Genomic DNA, 15,725 nt, shown 5'->3' on the forward strand with positions numbered 1-15,725 from the left:
ACCCATTTAACGATAAAAATTTAATTGATGTTCAACATGTAAAATACAGAGATAATACTGATAAACAAATAATAAAGCTTGGGTTGCTGAATATTTGATCCCTTTCTTCAAAAGCACTTATTGTAAATTATATTATCACAGATAATAATCTAGATTTGATGTGTTTGACAGAAACCTGGCTAAAACCAGATGATTACATTACTTTAAATGAGTCTAGCCCTCAAGATTACTATTATCATCACAAACCACGTCGGAAAGGCAAAGGGGAGGTGTTGCTGTTATTTATAGTAACATCTTTAGTATTACTCAAAAGTCTTTCAAATATAATTCCTTCAAAGTGATGGTGCTTTATGTAACGTTATGCAATGTAAGTGACAAATCCCATTTGACATTTGTGCTGGCTACTGCATACAGGCCACCAGGACAACATACAGACTTTATCAAAAATGTTTTGCTTATTTTCTATCAGAGTTAGTACTGGCTGTGGATAAAGTCCTTATTGTTGGTGATTTTAATATCTATGTAGATAATGAAAAAGACGCATTGGGATTGAGACAACACGTGTCAGGACCCACTCATTGTCGTAATCATACTTTAGATCTAATATTGTCACATGGAATCGATATTGATGCCGTTGAAATTCTGCAGCAGAGCAATGACATCTCAGATCATTATCTAGTCTCTTGTATACTACATTTAGCAAAGGCTGCAAAACTGCCTCTCTGCCACAAATATAGTAGAACTATCACTTCTACCACTAAAGATTGCTTTATAAATAATCTTCCTGATCAGTTTCATCGCCTTAGCATACCAGATAGCTTTGAAGAACTCGATGTTGCAACAGAAACTATTGACTTTCTCTTTTCCAGCACATTAGACTCAGTTGCTCCTTTGCGCTTAAAGAAGATTAAGGAAATTAGTCCAACACTGTGGTACAACAAGCACACTCGGGCCCTTAAGAGAGCAGCCAGAATAATGGAGCGCAGCTGGAAGAAAACAAAACTATACGTTTTTTGCATTTCGTGGATAGAGAGAATGATTGAGTACAGAAAGGCCTTAAAAACTGCTAGATCTGCTTATTTTTCAAATCTTTAAGAAGAAAATAAACCCTAAGTATTTATTTGATACAGTGACCAAATTAACGAGAAATAAATCTTCAACTTCTGATGTTTTCAAACAGCACAGCAGTAATGACTTTCATAACTTCTTTACTTGCAAGATTGACAATATTAGAGAGAAAATTATAACCATGCAACCGTCTACTACAGTATCGCATCAGACAGTGCATTGTAGTATCTTTGAGGAAAAATTCCATTCATTCGCTGCTATAGGAGAGGAAGAATTATCTAAACTTGTTAAATCATCGAAATCAACAACATGTATGTTAGATCCTCTACCGACTATGCTACTGAAAGAGATGCTTCCAGAGGTCATAGATCCTCTTCTTAATATCATTAATTCATCTTTATCACTAGGATATATACCAAAAACTTTTAAGGTGGCTATTATCAAACCTCTTATTAAAAAAAACACAACTTGATCGTACAGAATTAGTAAATTACAGGCCGATCTCGAATGTACCTTTTCTGTCAAAAATACTAGAAAAGGCAGTATCATCGCAACTATGTTCCTTCTTGGAAAGAAATGGTATCTGTGAGGATATCCAGTCAGGATTTAGACCGTACCATAGTACAGAGACTGCTCTCATTAGAGCTACAAATGATTTGCTCTTATCATCAGATTGTGGTTGTATGTCTCTATTAGTATTACTAGATCTCAGTGCTACTTTTGACACTATAGACCACAATATTCTTTTGAACAGACTCGAAAATTATGTTGGCATTAGTGGAATTGCATTAGCATGGTTCAAATCATACTTATCTGACCGTTATCAGTTCGTAGTAGTAAACAAAGATATGTCATATTGATCACAAGTTCAATATGGAGTACAGCAAGGCATGCTACCCTTAGGAGATATCATTAGGAAGCATGGCGTTAGTTTTCACTGTTATGCTGATGATGCTCAGCTCTACTCGCACCCTGACGAAACTTACCAATTCAAAAAATTAACGGAATACATAGCTGATATAAAAAATTGGATGACTAGTAATTTCCTACTACTAAATTCAGAAAAAAAAACAGAGATTCTAATTATTGGACCAAAAACTTCTGCACATAATAACCTAGAATACTGTCTAACACTTGATGGCTGCTCTGTTAAGTCTTCATTGTCAGAACCTGGGTGTGCTCTTTGATACCAATCTTTCATTTGAAAGCCACATTTCTAGCATATATAAAACTGCATTCTTCCATTTTAAAAATATATCTAAGCTATGACATATGCTCTCAATGACAAATGTGGAACAGTTAGTTCATGCGTTCATGACCTCAAGGCTAAATTACTGTAATGTTCTACTGGGTGGTTGCCCTGCTCATTTGATAAACAAACTACAGCTGGTCCAAAATGCAGCAGCTAGAGTTCTTACTAGAACCAGGAAATATGACCATATTAGCCCGGTTCTGTCAACACTGCATTGGCTCCCTATTAAACATAGTATAGATTTTAAAATCTTGCTAATTACTTTCAAAGCACTAAATGGTTTAGCTCCCCAGTACCTGAGTGAGCTCTTAATGCATTATAGTCCTTCACGTTTATTGCGATCTCAGAATTCAGGCCAGTTGATAATACCTATAATATCAAAATCAACTGCAGACGGTAGATCCTTTTTCTTTTTAGCACCTAAACTTTGGAACAGTCTTCCTAGCATTGTTCGGGAAGCAGACACACTCTGTCAGTTTAAATCTAGACTAAAAATGCATCTCTTTAACCTGGCATACACATAACACACTATCTACTTCTAATATTCAAATCATGTAAATTGTTAGGCTGCATAAATTAGGTCAGCAGGAACCGGGAACACTTCCTATAACACCTGATGTACTCGCTACATCATAAGAAGAATGGCACTAATATTAGTTTCTCTCTGTTCATCCCAAGGTTTGCCGTAGTCTGCCAGATCCAGGCCGTATCCAGTTGAGATGAAGGACCTGTGCCAAGACACAACGAAAACGCAGCCCTGAAGTGTCAACTTAACTATCCCCTGTGAAGGCCTCCTTCCCTTTCCTTTCCCTATGTATAGATAAAATGTTATCAAAATTATTCCAGTTCACATAGATCCATAGACACAACTAATTTTTCTGTATTATGCAGACCAGACAAGTAATTTGGCGATGTCACTTTGTAAAAAGACCAATTAATTGTCTGCGCACATACACATTCAAACACGTAAATGAACGACAAGAATGCATTAAAGGTCTTTGGTTTTCAGTAGAAAAGGTGTAATTTAAGCGGCCCTTAAATTAATAATTAACAATTTTTAAAACGGAAGTTATTCAGTCAAAAACATACTTTATCTCGATAATAATATTTTCTTAGGGCTGCTTTCCTATTATCACTGCACTGTCAGAAAAAAAGGTACGGCGCTGTCACTGGGGAACAAAAGGTACAAAAGTGAAAAGGTACATCTTTGTACCTTACTTACCACTAAATGGTGCATATTAGTACCTTAAAGGTACATATTAGTACTTTAAAAGTGCATATTTGTACCTTAAAGGTACATATTAGTACTTTTTGCCCCAGTGACAGCACCGTATCTTTTTTTCTGACAGTGTGTGAAGCTGCTTTGAAACAGTCTGTATTGTGAAAAGCGCTATATAAATGAAGATGAATTGACTTGAATGGCACTTTGTTGGCTAGCACAGGACCCAAACCCTTCACTAGCGAACATCCTGAGCTGCAACGTTAAAGGCAGCAGACAATTAAAAATATATGTCCATTTCATACTTTAAAGGGCCCTCCAATAAAGAATCAGGCACTGCTCTGCTAGAAAATAAATAAATAAAATAAATAAAACTAGCCTAATCTGGCTTGGTAGTCTCCCAGCTTGGTCATGCTGGTTTGATGGCTGATTTTAGAGGGGTTTGAAGCATTTTACCTGACCTGCTAGTCACCCTCAAGCCATCCTAGGTGTATATACAAAGTTCAGTCATGAAACTCTAACCGAGCGCTGATTGGTTCTTTCTACGCCATGGCATCAGCCAATCGGAAGTAATTCCATATCCACGCAACCATATATATCGTACCCTAGCCTGCGATCGACAAGCCTCGCAATGTGAAGCGCTGTTATGAGCAGAATACTTTCAGAAATTCAACATCTAAGATAAGTAAACAGGTTTTCTTATGATATTGCACAATGCTTTGAGAAGTACTGTATGCTTTCAATTGTTGAAGTATCATACACAAGGTCAAATCATGTCAACTCCCAACCTACAGTGATAACTATATGCATTAGCAGCTAGCGTACATGCATCGCATTTGGAGCAGCAAACAGATATGTTGTAAGGATACAGAGAAATAGTTCGCTAATTTAAGCGTATGGGTTTCACTCCGTTTCACACATAAGCTACAGCAATTCCTAATATTTAAGCAGCAGCAACATGCTAAAACAAATATTAGCGGATATCAACAGCATAGAACGCTAGCAGAAGTAAATGTGCGTTTCGCAATCGAGTGACATTGTTCAATTATCTGCTAACCACGATCGATTACTCTTTAAAAACGTACTTATTCACTTAGCATATTAAGAACGTGAGCAGTTAATGTTACATACACTTTTGGGAAATATACACTAAGTTACTTCATAACTACGGGACGAACGGAGAGTTACGTTCAAGTCGGATACAATTTAAGTATCAGATTTCACTGCTGTCCTTCAGAAAGGTCTTCATTCAACTAACCTAGTGTGCAGGTAGCTTCAGTACTTTCAACGAAGCAAGTAACGTTACCGGTTGACGCCGTAGGCATTTACCTGGCAATATGGGTCACGTGGAGAGCGTTGGGTGTTCAGTTGCGGGGTGTTGCTGAGCTGCTTGACGATCACGGACATGTTCGTTTATCTGAGTGTCTTCAGAGGTGTTTATTATTATCAGTCAGAATCAATAACTGCTCAATCACATCATTTGCTAACAGGAGTATAGGCCTAGCAGATTCATTTGTTTGATATAGCTACTGACTGTGTGTGTGCGTGTTTGTGTTCAATAGCTACTGACTGCGTGTGTGTGTGATAAACACTGCGTCGATATACGCAATTTTGAACTACTGCATTTTTACTATTCTCATGTTCTAAAGTGAGAAACCATAATAGTGATGATAATAGTGACAACCGTAGTGACTCGTGAAAGAAATTAAGTGTAAAACATATTTTAGCCTATTTTATGTCATTTTAATTCAAGTTATTCATGTCATTGTCTAAATAACGAGATACATATACTGCAACAAGCAACATGTACTCCAGTCTCAGCTACTGCATTTACGTAGGAACGGCGGTGAATGCGATGGGCCAGATGTTAATTTGAAGATATTCATTCTACAGTTCATTACAGTGAGTTAAAAGCTGCAGGAGTCTGGTGGTCTGGTTTATATGGCCCGGTATCATCTCCCTGAGGGCAGCAGGTGGAACAGGTGATGTGCTGGGTGCAAATAATCTTAGCATGATGTTATGCACTCTCCCAGACAGCTGGTGGCATAGACTGCGTTAAGTCCATCAAATGGCATCAGGCAGCATTTTTATTCAGAAATATCTAATGGACAGTTTAGTCTTTCTGTAAGAATTCTGGGTAATTAAATGATTGTATGAGAATTAAATGCTGCTATGAATAGCTAGTGTTGCTTACGGTATTAAATCATAAATTATGATAATGAATAATAGGATAACAATTGAATAAACTATCAAGTCATGTATGCATATTGGACAAACCACACAAACATCATATTTTAGGGGGACTGTCATGTTGAGGGAGTAGATGTTGATGCATCATTGAGTCTGCCATATTTTGATTTGGTGCTTTTCACCTCTGACCCTAAATTATATTTATTTACTACTGCATGGGATCGCGATATGGTATACAACTCTCCTGCATGCAAACTCAGACTAATAGATATAATAGAAATATATTTAAATACTGAGTTCCATACTAAATACGATTTAAACTAACTAAATCAAATATATAGTTCCACAGTCTTGGTATATTGGTGGAGTGCTTGCTACATAGTAGTTTCTGCTTATCTCACTAAATTCTGGGAAATTCTGGATTCGGGGCTGGGCAATCACATCTACTACTTAGCCTTCTACAAACATCAAACAGTGCCTTTGTTTTAAGAGGGTGTTACAGTCTGCATTGACGTGGGGGCAAATACAAGCATTATCAGCAGCTACACGTTCAAATCTAGTAGCAGCAAGCTTTATATAATATATAGCGACTAAACATAGTACATGAGGATGTTCAGAGTAATGGCCTTCTCGCATATACACCTTTAACCGACTTATTATTTGCTCAACTTCCAACACACTCAAAGGCTAGTTCAGTCAACCTAGTGTGTTCGGACTGGTTCAGCTGAAGTATGTTAGGATATTGCTTCATTATCTCCGTTCTAATGACATAAACTTTCAATGGGACTATACGATTTTCCAATGATAAAGGTTGCCAAATCTTCATACTATTTGCTCAGGTGGTCCGGGAGATTTTTTTCAATCTCTTAGCTTGCAATGCGTCCATCTTGTTAAAGCACTTATGCACATTCTAATTGGACACCTTCGCACCTTTTGACTGCAATCTAGCCATTAGGTTTAGGCATTCGGTGTTAAGCATTTAGTGTAGCAGGCATACATAGTCTTAAAGGCATTAGAGCCAAGCTTAAGCAAACTACCAGTAAATATTTATATAAAAAAAAAAAAAAAATCTGCTTCTCCAATTCACAGTTTCATCCCGGACCCCTGGTTTGACTCTGGACCCCAGCGCACTAAGCCTCTCCAAGTCCCTGCAACCGTCTACTGAACAGCATAGTAAAGACATTCCCAACAACCAAAGCTATTCCTACACACCTGCGCTACATGTTTCACCACTCAGAAGGAAAGCTCTTGATCCACATTCCATACATTTCTAGAGGCAGTTCTCACAGCTTATATAATAATAAATAAATAAAATTGTTTGTCTTACATTTAAGCACTCAAAAACGACAGATTTAACAGGTCACACTTTATTATCTAGCATTAATTCTGTGTTTTGCTCTTCTTTCATGTAACAATCCCTGCAAATTCGGAGATGCAGCTGCTCAGATCCACTGTTTCCTCACAGCTGATGGAAACTGATGACCAGGGCCTGGTTCGTTAAAACACCCATGTCATTCACGTGGCTTAAACCTAGAAGTCTACACTGACCACTCATCCAGATTGGTGTAGCAATGTCAGCATTCCAAGAGTACCATCCACTACCCTTAAAGAAATGGGCCGCTGGAATTCGGCAGTCCACAAATGCTACATCAGACATAATTTCAAAGACTTGAAAGGACAAGAAACATCTGATTTAAAATTGTCGGGTGGCGCTGGGCATTCTGGTATTAATTATTCAGTTACATTATTCGATTTGATCATTTGCAGATGTTAGCAACGACGTGTATGCAGCATTTTACAGTATCCGAATCCTCAGCTAGTGGAGGGGAGGATCTCGGCTGCGAGATTTAAGTTTGATGCAGGGGACCAGGGACAAATGTTTTCGGAGCGGTCACCATCCAAAAAAAAAAAAAAAAAAAAAAAAAGCATACCATACACTGCATTAGATAAAACTAATCACATTTTATAGGCATGTCATTTATGCACATGAGCTCTGGCTCAGTATCATTCTAGCTTAGGCCACTAGGTCAGATGCACATTTATAGGTAAGTTCAATAGCGTTAAGCCACTCGGCAAAGCAGGCCCAGGCTCACATAGATAGTCATACACGCGCCTATAGCTCTACGGAGCAGCAGTACACATATTTTGGCGTTCAGATCTGCTGTGTGGGGGGTATCAGGCCGAAGCTACTCGGCCGCTTTCTTAACTTGGTAGCATGGACCATGCGGTCCACTGCTTTGAGGGGGTTCTACCATTCTTGCAGCAGCTTTTTCCTTGTTGTTTTATTTGACTAAGCTAAACAATTTGTATTTGCTCAGCAGCAACAGCAGCAGTAACTGCAGCAGCAGTAACTGCAGCAGCAGTAGCAGCAGCAGCAACAGCAGCAGCAGCGTAGCAGATCTCGTACGCCAAAATCAAGCCATGTATACTTCATACCCCATGCCAATAAATGCTGGTTGAAATTAATTCACTCCGAGAGTTGTCATGATTGAAATACAAAGTTCAGTCATGAAACTCTAACCGAGTGCTGATTGGTTCTTTCTACGCCATGGCATCAGCCAATCGGAAGTAATTCCATATCCACGCAACCATATATATCGTACCCTAGCCTGCGATCGACAAGCTGCGCAATGTGAAGCGCTGTTATCCCTCCTCCTCCCCAGCGCCACCTGTAGAGATCTGCTACGGGGGTTCTACCATTCTTGCAGCAGCTTTTTCCTTGTTGTTTTATTTGACTAAGCTAAACAATTTGTATTTGCTCAGCAGCAGTAGCAGCAGCAGCAGCAACAGCAGCAGTGTAGCAGATCTCGTACGCCAAAATCAAGCCATGTATACTTCATACCCCATGCCAATAAATGCTGGTTGAAATTAATTCACTCCGAGAGTTGTCATGATTGAAATGATATCTTCTTTCAGATTAACACAATCTAGATATATTTGAAAATATCATGGGTCTACCAAGCTTTATAATGGCATCCACACATCATAAATATAATCCAGCTCCAGGGGGTTAATAAAGGCCTTCTAAAGCGAAATAATGGATTTTTGTAAGAAAAATATCCTTATTTAAACCTCTACAAATTAAAAAAACTAGCTTCCGCCACTAGGAGTAGTGTAAGCTTAGATGCCTCTCGTGGTTCAAACAAATAGGGCTGTGAAACAAACTCAAGCTCCTCTTCTCTAATATCAAAAACATTTTTCTTTAAAATTTCTCATTTTAGTCTTCTAATTCGTGAACGGTGCTTTGTTGTGCTCTGTCCTCTATGCTTCCGTGTTTGTCATTGCGTCATGCGTCAGGTCAGGGTTTACTCCTCCACCACAAATCGATGCATATGGCCGTCTGCCGGAAGCTAGTTATTACACTTCATATAGTTTTAAATATGGACATATCTTCCAAAAACCCATTGCTTCACTTCATAAGGCCTTTATTAACCCCATGGATTACATTTATGATGGATGGATGAATTTGGATGAAAAGGATGAAAAGCTTGGAAGAGCCAGGATATATTTAAAATATATCTCGGATTGTGTTTGTCTGAAAGAAGATAGACATATACACCTAGGATGGCTTGGGGGTGAGTAAATCATGGGATCATTTTCATTTTTGTGTGAACTGTCCCTTTAAAGCAGCTAGGACCAGCTTAAAGTAGTCTCAGCCTCAGACATCACGTCCACAGACCGTTAGGTGAACTCCTGATGCATGAGGCAGACATCTTTTACTTCTGAATGCAGTATGAATTTTCGCAAAGGTAGATGATGATATAATTATGGCTCTCATTTGAATTAATTACATAATATGCTGATTAACTAATACAATTAATTGCATATGTCAATATTTTCAAAGACAAGCCCACAAATGAAGATAAATCAAGACATTATACACTTTAGGAAAATGATTAAAAGCATTGAACAGACATAACAAAAAGTGATTTTTTATAAGTATGTCACAGTTCCCTTGTCTCCCGGACTCCATTACCCATAATCCTCTTGTCTCCACACCTGCACTCACTTCCCTCGTCTTCTCCTCATCATCACTCATCACCTGCACCTGGACTTCATCTTCAGCACTGCCTTTATAATGGACTCACTCCCTTCACTCTCGGTCCGTTCTCTGTTGCGTTTATGGTGTGTTACGTTGTTCTATATTCCAGTATTACTATTAAAGCCTATTGTTTGTGGATCTCCGTATTCGCCTCATCTCTCCAGCACACGCACCCATAACAAAGTATTATTCATCCATCTATTCTCTAAACCACTTATCATCCATAGGGTTGCAGGTAGAAGCACTTTTATATTATATTATATTATATTATATTATATTATATTATATTTATATTTATTATATTATATTATATTATATTGAAGACAGTGATACTGTCTTTTCAGAAGACATGAATTAAACCACTAGATTCATAGATTTACTATTACAACGTCTTTATGAAGCTTCAAATTTGTTCACATGGATTTCAATGGATTGATGAGAATAATGAAAATTTCAAAAATATCTTCAATTGTGTTCTGAAGATGAATGAAAGACGTTGTTACAACATGATTTTTGCGTAAACTTTCCCTTTAATGCTAAAACATTACAAACTCCATTAAATCACAATTTTGTGTCTGTTATACTTTCTCCTGAACTAGTTAAACACAAAGTCCTTTTTACAGGTATTCGGGGAGATTTCACCCCTCATTTTGATTGACGGGTGTCACTGTGTTGTCCTTGTTCATCACAGAAAGCCTGATAAGCCACAACACCTGTCTGTGCTTGTAGCTTTACTTCTGCTTGCTCCATCAGCAGAACAGACAGCAATGGGCCAGTAATGTGTTTGTGTGTGCGAGGGCCGTTCTGGAAGAGCCCGTCTCCCCACAGGCCATTTATTGCTAATTATTTCCTGCTAAACGTGCATTCTCTGCCATATCTGACCCAGTTGCCAATGCTCTACCGTTCATGTTCGCCTTCTGCTTGGGGTATTGGCATTGCGCTTCACGTGTTTGTTTTAGTTAATGAGAATCTACTTTAATTAGATTTTGATGAGCATCCAGGCATCGATCAGGACAGGAAAGTGCGTTCGTCCAAGAGAGGAGGTGCCAGTGACACACACATTGATCTTCCTTTGTCTGCATGTATACAACATTACTTGGATTGAGCCCTGGTCTTAATGAGTAGCTTCAGCACGGGTAAACTGTACTTTACAGAGCCAGCACTTTCTCCAAAGAGGCCTCCGATTCTACGTAGAGACCAGGGACATATTTTGTTGTGACATTTGGATGCAACAAAAGCAGAAAATAACACTTAAATTGGCCGTAATTGCTCAAAGCTTTCAAGAGCGAATATCCCCTCAAGAACTATCATAATGCGCGGCCTGATCTTTGGAAACGGCGTGTTGGAGGAAGTTGGAATTTTATCTGGACCATTATTACACGACAATGACATCGCCCTAATGTATAACTCTTATCTTCTCTCACCATAACGCTGACCAATAATAACTGTGGAACAATGTATCTGATTGAATTCCGCAAGCCTGCAATAATAGGGAACATTTGTCTGAATTTAGATGGTGTGACAGCATTCGATAGCTTCAAAAAGAACATCAACTCTATACAAAGCAATCATAAACCATTAAAATCACAGAGCACTGACATCCTGTTTGTTTTACGAGTACCTTAGATGAGATAGTATTGAAATATTATGACAACTGATACCAAACATCCATTTGAGTGTTTTTTTTTTTTAAATAACCAGTGTAGGATAGGTTTCCGAATGTGTAGTGATACATTTAAAAGGCGGTAATCCGAATTGTGCCCACCCTTCCTCTCTGCTGTTGAAAATCGCTTCTCTCTAATCTGCTGTCAGCCAGACGCATACGGTAAAAACCTAAATTTAGGCATACGTGGAATTTGCACAAATGTCATGCTTTATTTCCCTCCTTTGTAGCTCTCAAAAGAGACATGTGTAGTGCTAGTTGGAAAAGAATCATTTTTCCCTGCAATCTTTGATCATTACACTCTGTGTGGGAAATTGCAATCGACTTGCAATCATCTCCCTATGCAGCTTGGTAGCACGGCTCTGAATGTGGCGTCTTCTGCAGCTGTACTTTGGTGAAGGGCTTGCTGTTAATGATTTGGATAATGCTAGCAGATGCAGATCTATAAACAGCATGTTTTAAAGAAAATAAGCTGCTTTAAAGAGAAACCTAAAGTGTTCTTAAATGGTTCATAATTTTGAAATGTGATATTTAAATTTCCATCAGTGTCATGGCTTTAGATTCAAGCACAAACACACACAAACACACCAACATAAAATTTAGATTTTTGGTAATCAGTAGATTTCTTTCTCAGTAAAAATAAATAAATCAATAATTAAAATATATAAACTAAGGATGTGCTATCAGTACCATGTTGGTTATATACTAATATTAGAATGTTGTTGTTTTTACACTATCAGCTGATATTGTTTGGATACTGGACATTTAATAATTTCCCCTATTTTTTTTATTTATTTTTTTTTTTAGAAAAATAAATAAATGTATTTATTTAGAATATCTTTGCTGTCTTCTAACACTTACTTAAAGTAAAATTAAAAATACTAAATCAAATAAAATTACTAAATTCACTTGTAGCATTTAAAAATGATTGATTTTAGTTTTTATTGTTTACTTATTTAGACTAAATGGTATAGAAATGTAATATCAGCCAATTATCATTTTTCAGCCATAACATGAAAACAATTATGAACTTATCGGTATCTGCCCTAATTTTAACATTCTTTAAACAAAACTGGAACAAAATTGTGTAAGATATTAAGATTTTTTTCAGAGAATATCTTGAATTTACTTTTCTTAGCCCATTGACAAAGTTTATTTTTCTCCTTACCAATTGTTGTTTTTCCAAACCAAAATAAACAATTTTACACCAAAAACGCAAATATTCTTCTAATATAAATTAAAGGAATAGTTCACCCAAAAATGAAAATTATTCCATAATTTACCTACCCTCAAGCCATCCTCGGTGTATATGACTATCTTCTTTCAGCCGAACACAATCAGAGTTATATTAAATAATTTCCTGGCTCTTCCCAGCTTTGTAATGGAAATGAATAGTGGCAGAGTTTTGAAGCTCCAAAAAGCGCATCCATCCATCATAAAAGTAATCTATATGACTCCTTTGGGTTAATACGTGCCTTCTGAAGGGAAGTGATGGGATTTTGTATGAAAAATATCCATATTTAAAACTTTATAAACTCTAATCACTTCCAGTGTCATGACAAACTAGGTCCTCCCTCGAAATCGGGTCTCTATCAACTAAGCACATATGAGTGACATTAATGTAAAATATGTTTAGGTTACTATATATTGCATAATAAAACCAACTGAATGTTTCTTTCACTTAATAGCCTGTTAATTAATTAATTAATAATAGCCTATTAAGTGAATAATTGAACAGCATTACATTCTTTTTATAACTGAATATTTGGACATTTAACACTTAAATTTAATACATAATTGCATTAAAGATGATTGTAAGCAAGTGCAAGTGCAAATGCATGTCTAAACTAAGCTATCAAGCTAATCGGGTATCTGTATGCTATGCTAGTACGTAATACAGACATTGATGGTCATTATAACGTAGTTCAAACAGCATTTATCATAACATGATTTTGTAAGAATTGTAATCAGGCACTAAAGAGAGTAGCTATTAAAAGTCAATTGAACCAATGTGATCGCTTGGGGTCCTAACAGAGACACGATTTTGAGGAGGACCTGATTTATCACCACACTGGCAACGGCCGTACGTGAGAGTGACGTGATGTGAAGGCCAAGTATGGTAACCCATACTTAGAATTTGTCCTCTGCATTTAACCCACCCAAGTTAGGGTACACACATTAGGAGCAGTGAGTAGTGAAGACACACACATTGCAAACAATGGACACACACACCCGGAGCAGTGGGCAGCCATTTTGCGGTGGCACCCGAGAAGCAATTGGGGGTTAGGTCAAGGGAACTTCAGTCATGGTTAAAGAGGGTGAAAGACAGCGCTGTTCATTCACTCCCCCACTTACACTTTTCCTGCCAGTATTAAGAATTGAACTGGCAACCTTGGGGTTACAAGTCTGACTCTCCGTCAAGACTCATATGGGGAGAGTTGAGTTCCGGCGGACGGGTGACTTCTGACCCGTCATTGCTGGAAGCCAGTGAATATAGTTTGTAAAGTTTTAAATATGGATATTTTTCTTACAAAAACCTAATGCTTTGCTTCAGAAGGCCTTTATTAACCCACTGGAGTAGTATGGATTTTATGATGGATGGATGCACTTTTTTGGGCTTCAAAATCTCAAGCCCCATTCACTACCATTATAAAGCTAGGAAGTGCCAGGATATTTTTTAATATATCTCCGATTGTGTTCATCTGAAAGAAGATTTTCATATATACCTAGGATGGCTTGAGGGTGAGTAAATCATGGGATAATTTTCATTTTTGGGTGAACTATTCCTTTAATCCTGTTTTACTGGAAAACAATACAAATACAATTGTTATTTTTAACAATTTATTTATTTATTAGTTTTTGTCAGTTTTTAATTTCTTTGGTTATCATGTATGACTCTTAGAATTTCAGTTTATGACAAACTTTGGAGCAAATTGGAAAAGAACATGTTGTTAATAAACCTTAAACTTATAGTTGTGTAGTTAGAGAAAATGAAAACACCTTGGAACACCCAATCAAAATCCAGAAATCAATAATGTCATCATATTTTGTTAAACTGTCTTACCGTAACTCTTTGAAGGGCTCGGCCCTCACGTGCGGGGTCTCCACTGAGTTACTGAACACCGCACCCTCTGCTCCTGCAAACACAATCCGACATGTACAATCTCAGTCATGCTCTGAACGAAGCCGCGGTCCACATGCTAAAATCAATAGACATAATCTGTGAAGCTCCTGTATTGATCCATACAGTCTGGCTGTGTCCCTGTGGATGTGACCTAAAGTTGAGTCACAAAAACCTTTCCGCTAGGCTTTGCTGAAGCTACTGAAGCTGTTACGTCACAGGTTACAGCTCAGACCTGATAGGCTTTGATAAGGACTGTGGAGGTGCTTCTTGGAATGCTAATGCTAATTTAGAGTCCTGTTGTAAACTACACCTAGAGCTCAATACAGGTGCAGTATCATACAGCAGGAAGTGTGATTTCCCTCTTGTAGACTCTAAAGGATGTTCTGACTGAAACCTTAAAAACATTTTGACACCAAAAGGACCATGACTAACAGAATAGCATGGTTTGGGTTCTTTAAGAGTGTATGTACAGCTCTGATGTTTCCTGTGGAGATGCTTTCAAATTACAGTGCATCCTAGGAGGCTGAAGTGTTCCTAAAAAGGGAGCTACAAGGCCTATCTCGGGGGGAGTGCTACCATTTGGCTTAATGGTTGCCCCGGGAGGTGTAAGATCTGTTGCCCACATGTAGGTTGTGAGAGCAACTGTGGATGGAATTGTACCAAACTATCAGGAGGGGGCCAAAACAGGGTTCTCCACAGGTGTTTTATTCCAATAAGATTACGGTTTTATCTTAGTACAGCTCACCTCATGTGACAGATTTAACAGAAATATGATTCGGCTAATTGAATGAATTCAAATATCAGCGGACTAACACCAGAGCACCTGTCCAGACACCAGTGCAATCACAATGAAATCAATAGCTATTACACCAGCAACACTGCAAAAATCATTTTCTTAGTTATATAGCATTTTTGTGTTGTTTTCAAGCAGTGGCAGCGTTTCACAAAAACTTGGGGTATGGCATGATTCCTTTTGGCCATACAACAACATTCCAAAGTCGGCTAATCATATTATATCTAAACAAAATGTGGACAAAAATCCACCATACTAAAAGAATGAACGTAGTTCACATGCACAGACTTTACAACAATACGAAATCAATCCAAGTTCTGAAACAGCCCTACCTACAGTACATATTGCCTTAACAAGACTTGATGAGACACGTG

General features: G+C 37.8%; 1 protein-coding gene across 6 annotated transcripts in view; it reads right to left on the reverse strand.

Moving 5' to 3' along the window:
* sgcd (sarcoglycan, delta (dystrophin-associated glycoprotein)) overlaps positions 1-15,725 on the reverse strand; it is a 258,141-nt gene that overhangs the window by 23,230 nt on the left and 219,186 nt on the right. For all 6 annotated transcript variants that reach the window (XM_048165456.1, XM_048165460.1, XM_048165458.1 and 3 more), the window contains one exon: positions 14,499-14,571. In XM_048165456.1, coding sequence (XP_048021413.1) covers positions 14,499-14,571 — 73 coding nt within the window. The remainder of the gene's footprint in view (positions 1-14,498; positions 14,572-15,725) is intronic.

This window comes from Megalobrama amblycephala, linkage group LG18, assembly GCF_018812025.1.
Source record: "Megalobrama amblycephala isolate DHTTF-2021 linkage group LG18, ASM1881202v1, whole genome shotgun sequence".
NCBI classification, from domain to species: Eukaryota; Metazoa; Chordata; class Actinopteri; order Cypriniformes; family Xenocyprididae; genus Megalobrama; species Megalobrama amblycephala.